The 8,218-nt window shown below is 38.6% G+C and overlaps 1 protein-coding gene across 2 annotated transcripts in view; it reads right to left on the minus strand.

Annotated features, from left to right (window-relative positions):
* Window positions 1–724: 724 nt before the first annotated feature.
* Window positions 725–8,218, minus strand: part of LOC102203640 (lipopolysaccharide-induced tumor necrosis factor-alpha factor homolog) — a 43,488-nt gene continuing 35,994 nt past the window's right edge. Inside the window, exons 1-5 of one of the 2 annotated variants that reach the window (XM_005734535.2) lie at window positions 6,227–6,616; window positions 2,946–3,204; window positions 2,686–2,727; window positions 1,479–1,623; window positions 725–1,365 (exon numbers count right to left, since the gene is read on the minus strand). In XM_005734535.2, coding sequence (XP_005734592.1) covers window positions 1,260–1,365; window positions 1,479–1,623; window positions 2,686–2,727; window positions 2,946–3,183 — 531 coding nt within the window. In that variant the 5' untranslated portion in view covers window positions 3,184–3,204; window positions 6,227–6,616 and the 3' untranslated portion in view covers window positions 725–1,259. Of the gene's footprint in view, window positions 1,366–1,478; window positions 1,624–2,685; window positions 2,728–2,945; window positions 3,205–6,226; window positions 6,617–8,218 lie in introns of those variants that run through there. The other variant, XM_005734536.1, reaches the window with a different exon arrangement.

The raw sequence follows: 8,218 nt of genomic DNA on the forward strand, positions 1-8,218 counted from the left end.
GTGTTGTTTCTGCTTATTTGCAGGAGTGGAGATAAGTCTCTTGTAGCAGAGTTTCTCAAGTTTATATGTCTTCTAAAAACCACCACCTGCTTTATAGTAGATTGATTAACAAAGAAGGAAGACAACCTCAACTTCACCTCAAATCAACAGTTGAAACTTGGATCTTCCAAGGACATTGATCCCAGACACAAGCCAACATTGTTTTTGAAATGGATAAAGAAGGCTGACATTAAACTTCTGGAATGTTCTTCCCAAAGCCCCGACCTAAGCCAACCTTTTTAGAAACGAACAAGTTTATCTGAACTCCTCCAATTCTGGTCAAATTAGCAGAATTATTCCAGAAGCTTGTTGATGACATGGGGATAAACATTTAAAAAAAATATGTCAGAAGCTGAAGAACTACATGAAGAACAACAAAAAACAAATAATCAAAATGAAAATTCCTTGGCTTTGTAAGCCTAGCCCTTTTCTCACAAGTTAATTAAAAAATTTAACATACCTTCAAACGAAAGTGCAAAATTGAAACTCAGTTAATTAGTTAATCTGTTTGTTTATTCATTAATCGTGTGTGTTATGTGTCAGACAGACACTTAATCACACAGTCAAACCGCAGTCAAACAAAACAAAATCATGTTGTTTTTTCAGGATGATTCCAACATCAGATGATGAAATTAGCCCCTAACCACACTCATTTATCTGTGCATTTAATTACCACAAAACAATATTCCAAGGATATTCCTTTATTGTCCGAGCTTTGCTGGTTACACAGAAATAATTTGGAAATAAGTTTAAGAGTTTGGGTGTCTAAGTAATTCAAAGCGCATTAGAAGTATTGCAATACAAAACTAGGTATACTAAGAGAAAACAAACAATAAAGATGATACATATGAAATATGATACATATAAAATATCGTGTAATCAGTGGCATAAAATTATATGACAAAAACATACAAAGAAGTTTATGAAAAAAATATAATCTATTAGTATTTACAGATTTAATTTTTGTATTTGTAATGTTACAAAGGTATCTGGTGTATAAACTCAATATTTACTTATCTCAAAATAATATCATGTCTAAATACTGAATTACAGCATGAGCAACCGCCCAGATTCACATCTGAGCAAAGGAGAAAAACTCATAACTACAACATGCAGCTGATAAAAGTATTTATTGGTATGTTGTTTGGCTTGAATCTCTTGATTTACAAATCTTCCACTGATTTCTGTCATAGTCAAATGGGTAAGAGTCATCAAAAGATTCACATTCGCTTATAAACGTAGATGACTCTGCCACAGGATGAACAGTGGTGCTCCACATCTTGACAGGAATCAACGCAGAATGGGATACAGCAGCAAAGAAAGCACCTGTAGGTGGAAAAAAGCACTTGTAATGTTAAGGTTTTCTTAAGATCAAAGATGTGTCTCAGCTCTTTTAGAGTTTTAGCTTGAAAATCCTCTACCTAAATGGTTGTATTTACCCAAAGAAGACGAGGCCTCCACAAATAGCCCACGTCAGCAGGCCCGGGGTGTGTTGTGTCCTGGTGATCACTGCCTGGTGGCAGTGAGGACACACAGTTTGTCCAGGAACATCCTGTAGCCTCGGTGTTACTACAATGTTAGTCACTGAGGAACAGAAATGTGTAAAACACAAAATAAAGGTGTTTATTCCTATTATTTCTATTAACCTTTGTTTCCATTTTAAAATTCAAAGCACAGTCGAGCTTCATAGACTGGCTTTAAACTGACTATCAAGCTGGCAGTGAGGATCTCATGTCTGTTGCATCTTGCAGCAGACATTTGCAAGATGCAGGCTGATGACCAGAACTCGCCTGCAAAGGAAAACCAAACAACCCTCAAAACTTCCATAAGGAGCCACCTTATGTTGATTGATCTCAAGCCAACTTCCTGCAGCTGGCCTGCTCCTATTACTTAACTATAACCAAACCCAGTGTGGTTTCAAATCATTCGTCAAGTGTGTGACCCTTCACTTGCATTACTTAAGTCAGTGGAAATGTGTTCCCCATACTTGCCTTGTATCAACAGCTAAGACTCGACATCACCACTGGAGGGTGCAAGTAGCAAGCAGTAGTGGTTGCAGTAGTAAGTTGTGGGTGGAAAGGGGCTTTTTTTTTCAAAGCCTTTCTGTTGTCTTGTATTTTAAAGTAATGAGCCATTCAAGCACTAAGGTTTCTAGTAGCAGATGTCCAGCACAGCATAGACCAGTAATATAGTCTAGAAGTAGAAGACTACTGGTATTAGTAGTAGTATATAACTGTACAACTGTGACATAGTTAATGTTTTACATGTGTTTAACACACAAATGTGGCTTTGGAGTGGATTCTTATGCATCTATTTCAAAAGGCAGGACTCAGGATGTGACTGCACATGGGGTGAACTCTGAACAATTGCTTTTCCCTGTAGAGAGGCTACAAACAAGCCTATTCTTCAGATCAGTTTGATATGAGACCAAGAATTTCAGCCAGTGTCTACAGAGGCAGCTCTGTTCACTTTACACGCTGGAGCAGATGCACATTCATTTTTTTTAACAGCTTTTTAACAGCTGTGAGAAGTTACACTTTAACCTTTTAATGTTTTTATTTTCCCATGATGCATATTTGCATGCAAGAGTTCTGAGAAATCATACAAAGACACGTAGGTGTACTTTACAGGATCCGGTTGCCTCACCTGTTGTGACAGGTGCACCCGGTGCAGGAGCAAAGACACCGCCTGTTAAACAAAGTACACAAGTCATCACAACAGGGACGAATATACATACGTAAATAAGTACTTTACTATACTGTTTGAAGAGAACTGTCACTCTATAATTTATCTCTTTAATCTTTATTCTCTTTCATTTGTGTATTTAAGCAAACACATAACAACAAAGGTTTATTAGAATATTTTGGTATAAAAAGCAGGAATAATTTGTGAGTGCAGACACAGACCTGGCTGATATCCTGGAGGAGAAGGTGCTGGCTGAGGGTACATCCCTGGTTGAGGGTATGTCCCTGGTTGAGGGTATGTCCCTGGTTGAGGGTACGTCCCTGGTTGAGGATACGTCCCTGGTTGAGGATACGTCCCTGGTTGAGGATACGTCCCTGGCTGAGGCATTCCTTGTCCATAGTCCAAGGGTGGGCCAGGGTAAGGTGGAGCTGATTCCTGTGGTGGATATCCTTTTTCCATCTTCAGAAATGTAAACTGAAACTGAATAAGTACAAATAAAAACTTAAGACGTATTGATCTAAGTTTTCTGGCACTGCAACACAGTATTTGAGATTTGTGTCACTTTCAATGAGTGACGAGGAACTTGTAATTTGCTTTGTCCAATGCAAACAGGAGGCAAAATATTAATTGCATTTTTTTATGCAAAGGTTTGTGTGTGACAACCAGTTATATGGTTTCAGAGGAAACATTAGCAGATGTAGGTGTGAGCTAAAGCTTTTTAAAAGCTAACCACAGCATCACATAAATATTTCCAGTGGTTGATATCCTTCTAATGGTTTATGAGGTTAGTATCTGACTATTGCTCAGATACTGAGCTCATTACCCAGTGTAGCACAAAAAATATGTTAAGAGGCCCTCCAATCTGTAACCACAAGTATTCAACTCAACTCAACGCAACACAATGGCAGTGGGGGGTTGTAGTTTTTCTGCAGTTTATATTATAAATATTTAATATTTAATATAATGCTAGATCCGCCGCTGCACAGTTACCAGCCGTCAGCTACGCAGAAAAGGATCCTGGTGTAGAAAGTAATATTAAATAAATTCTAACAAGGTTATCAAGGTTAAACGTGCTGCTGTTGTTCAGCCGCTGGTTTCCTCTTTCTGGCACAAAGTGGGCCAAAAACAAGCAAGAGAGACGAACTTGCGACAGAAAGGCCGATCAGCTGATCATTGATCAGTTTCATGAGTGAGGTAGCAGCAGGAAGGGGAGGGAGAGAGAAGAGGCAGTCGCTCCATATATCGGTTGTTAAGCTTAACGCAGGAATGCTTTACAAACATTCAGAGATGAACTTACACACTTGCTCTACTTCTCTCTGGGATCACTTCCTCGGAGATGAAATGCTGGTTTGGTAGTGAGGCTACAAATACACACGGCCTCTATCACATGAGCACACTGCTCCCACGTGCTACGGTTATGAGCTGAGTCACGCCAGTGTCGCAAGTTTTGTGAGGTGCTTTTTTGATATTTAAAGGATCGGATTACATTCTTTATTTCTCTCCGATATCCGATCCAGTAATGTAGGTCAGTATCGGACCGATACCGATACGTAATATCGGATCGGTCCATCTCTAGTTGAAACTTATCATAGTAACTCCTGAAAAAAAGATTCAGTAAAATTGTGGTTCTGTATGAAAAGTAACTGCCCCATTAACCTAACAAATGGTTGTGCCGCCCTTGGCAGCAGGAACTGCAATCAAGCATTTGAGATAACCTGAACTGAGTCTTTTACAGCACGGTGGAGAAGTTTTGGCCCACTCTTCTAAGCACAATTGTTTTAATTTAGCCTCATTGGAAGGTTTCTAAAATGAATAGCCTGTTTAGGCCACACCAAAGGATCTCAACTCAACAAAGTCTGGACTTTGACTAGACTGGGAAATAATCTTTATTGTCTAGAGCTTCAGCCTATGAGCTGAACTGGAAATTCTCCTTTAGGATTTTCTGGTAGAGAGCAGAATTCGTGTTTCCATCAATTACAGCAAGTCCTTCTGATGCAGAAAAACAGCCTCACACCACCACACTACCACCAACAAGTTTGACTCTTAGTGTGAAATATGATATTTCCCATAAGTCTCGAGGATCATCAACATGTTTCTTGGCAAATCTGAGACGAGACTTCATGTTCTTTTTGGTCAGGAGAGGTTTTCTCCTTGAACTCTTCCATGGGTGCCATTTTTACCCTATCTCTTTCTTATTGTTGAATCATGAACTCTGACTTTAACTGAGCTGAGTGAAGCCAGCAGTTCTTTAGATGCTGTGCTAGGTTATTTTGTGACCTCCTGGATGAGTCTTCAATGCACTCAACCACTCCTGGGAAGGTTCACCACTGTTCCAAGTTTTCTCCGTTTGTGGAAAATGGTTCCAAAGTCTTCAAGCCTTAAAAATTGCTTTGTAACCCAGATTGAAAGATGACTGTTTCATGGCACGATGTGTTGCTTTTTGAGGGGTTTTAGCCTATTTCACATCATCAGACAGCTTTATTCATACAGGCGCAGGTAGTTTTGAAGAACTTTATTCCCTTTATAAACAAAGTCATTACTTTAAAAGTTATATCTGTCTAATATTAAAATGTGTTTAATGATCTGAAACATGTAAATGTGACAAATATGCACAAAAATAAGAAATCAGGAAGTGGGTAAATACTTTTCCATAGCACTGTATATATAGCGCAGTCATCTGAAGTACTAATAACAAAGAAATACTCTCTCCAACATAAGCAAATACCTTAATGATAAAAAAGTAATATTTACTAAGTGTTATTCAAGGGTTCAAGTAAAGTGGCTCCAAAAATGTTTTTCCTGAATGTTACAATTTTATATAAAATACTATGAAAAAAACTCAACTAAGACGGGTTGCTCATATAGTTGGTGTGGTTTGTTTTTGGTTTTTTTTGTGGTTTTAACTTTGACAGTGTTTTGAATTTTAAAAATTAAATCTTAATCCACATCTACACAGAGCTGAAATGAACTGAAGTACCAAACAGGAAAGTAACAATAACGAAGCTATGCTACTGTGTAACACATTTACTTAGTTTGTGAGACATGATGCAATCTGGTTTGAATGCACTTTACTCAGTTTGAGTCCTGTTGTACATTGACTACAGATTACTGGTCTTAGTCTCTTTTTATAATACAGAGCCTACATTGTGTACCGTGGGCTGGTCAGTGTGGTAGGAAAGAGGCCCAGTCAGTCCAACCAAGCCTTTCTGTATCTTGCTCTAAATACATCCTAAATCAATTACAGAGAGCTACGAGCCACATAAACTAATGAGGCGCTGTCATTCCCCCGAGCACACCCTGTGCGCCTCATCCAGTTTTGTTTGAATGTTCTTTCTGAATAAGCGTTAGTGTTGACGAAGCTATGAAGTATAACTACAGAAGAAATACCTTTTTTTCCATTTCTGTTCTACAAAAGTACATAAAAAAAAACAGGCAGTCTAACTATGAACCAGGAAGAAACTCATCCTTATTTGACAACAAACGTAAAACAACATTAACTTACCTCTTATCTCACCAAAAAAAAAGTTTTTTCCTGGAGCTCTCTGTCAGTGCCTGAAGGGGAAACACAGTAAAACCACAACAGGAAGGTCCATACAGAGTACCGATGGACACGACTGCTACAAAATCTTGTAAACCAACAGAGAAGAAGCGTATTTCCTCAGTCAGCTTTGGAAGGCTTTTGAGCTGTGGATCTGTTAGTCTTCACTCTCTGTTTCCCCGTTCGCTCCCTCCTCCCCTCATATGTAACTGGGTGTGTCAGAAGAAGAAATGAAGAAAAGCATTTCCCTGTTCGCTCAGTTATTGTTTAAACAACCCATAAAAAGCACAGCCATAAGATATATGAGCACAAATATGAAAAGACAGGGAGAGTGTGTCCCGCTGCTGAGAATAAAGTGTTCCTTGTTTACCACAATTCGTCTTATCAGTTTTAGCCTGCGTCTACGTCTTTAAAAAAACTACACACGCATAGAGTCCGATAACAGCATGAATCATCTCACTTAACATCTGGAGATCAAGAAACAAGATTTATTTTCATGTGAACCGTTTTTGTTTTGTTATTTTCTTAGACTTTGGTAGTGTAAACCAATCAATGCATGGTACAGCTTTTGGTTTCTGTATTCTTGTTTTTTTTTTGCCTACATCTGTGGTTTCCTGTGGTTTTGACTTCCTCAGTAAACTCAGTAAATGAAAACTTATGTGGCCATATTTTCTTTCACATCCAGCCTTGCTCTTTAGAAGCACAATGAGAAAACCGAATTTCGTAAGGACATTCTCAGTCTTCCAAAACAGTTTGAATGTGCTGACAAAAATGTGCTCAACCAGATTTACAATACAAGAAATAATGTTGTACTGAATAATAGAATAGCAGCTATATAAATGCCTGCTATTCTATTATATATCCACTTTCCTCTCAGGTGCTACGTGCTTTTACATGAATATTTGTTTCTCATTTCCTGCACGAGTGTTGTACGTTTACTTCCACATTTTTGTGATTGCTTCCATTTGCCCTCTAAACATATCACTTTGACACACCAAGGTCTTGCGATATTCAGGAAAGGACGCTGAGAGGTTCACGGGACTGTTACAATAACATTACTCATCACTTCCGGAAGACACTGTGTCCGAGTAGGAGTGCAGCCGGCCTGACCAGTGTCTGCTTTCAATTTACGACCACTAGAGGTCAGCGTAATTCCAGTGTTGCAACACTGTTTTTTATTTCCTCTAAACTTAGGGAGCAGTTCAAGCATCCTTCAGACTGGAGAGTGCGCCAGCACACAAAGAGTATCTCAAGCATCCGGTAATTGCAACATAGATTGGTATTTCTTGGGAATCAATTCCAGGCTTAAAACTAGTGTGATATCAGGCTTTAATATAAGAAATGTTCCTGTTTCGTGCCATCAGACAGCACTAGATTGCTTTAAGCAGAACAATGATTGTTCATTGACCATAAACAAAGGTTTGCATACTGTAGACTGTATTATATGCTAATCTTGAAGTCCATCCATTCATTTCCTTCATTACTCAGAGCCACAGGTGAGCTGGAACCTATCCTAGCTGTTGGAGAGTAAAAGGCGGGGTACACCCTGCACAGGGCACCAGTCTGTTACAGGGCTAACACATAGAGACAGCCAAGCTTTCAAGCTCACATTTACATATGATCCATTTACAATGGTCATACAAATATATATTCCTAAAGTAACAAAGGAGTAAACATTTGCTTTTTTTAAAAAAGAAAAAAAGTGCGAGGAGCCAGACATGTATAGGACAATCTAATCTAGCGCTACTGGTCTGAATGTTAGTGATGTGCAACACCACTAATTTCCTTTCCGATCCGATACCAAGTAAAATTCAGGGTGGTATCGACGATACTGATCCGATACCGATACTTTGTACAAAAACTTATTTTATTTATTGTATCTCAAATTATAGCGTCATAATGATTACAGGACATCAGATTACTTGTTCTTATCACTTAATAATGCAGAATTCATCA

The sequence above is a fragment of the Pundamilia nyererei genome, unplaced genomic scaffold (genome assembly GCF_000239375.1).
Source record: "Pundamilia nyererei isolate P.nyererei 1_Seehausen unplaced genomic scaffold, PunNye1.0 scaffold00059, whole genome shotgun sequence".
NCBI lineage: Eukaryota > Metazoa > Chordata > Actinopteri > Cichliformes > Cichlidae > Pundamilia > Pundamilia nyererei.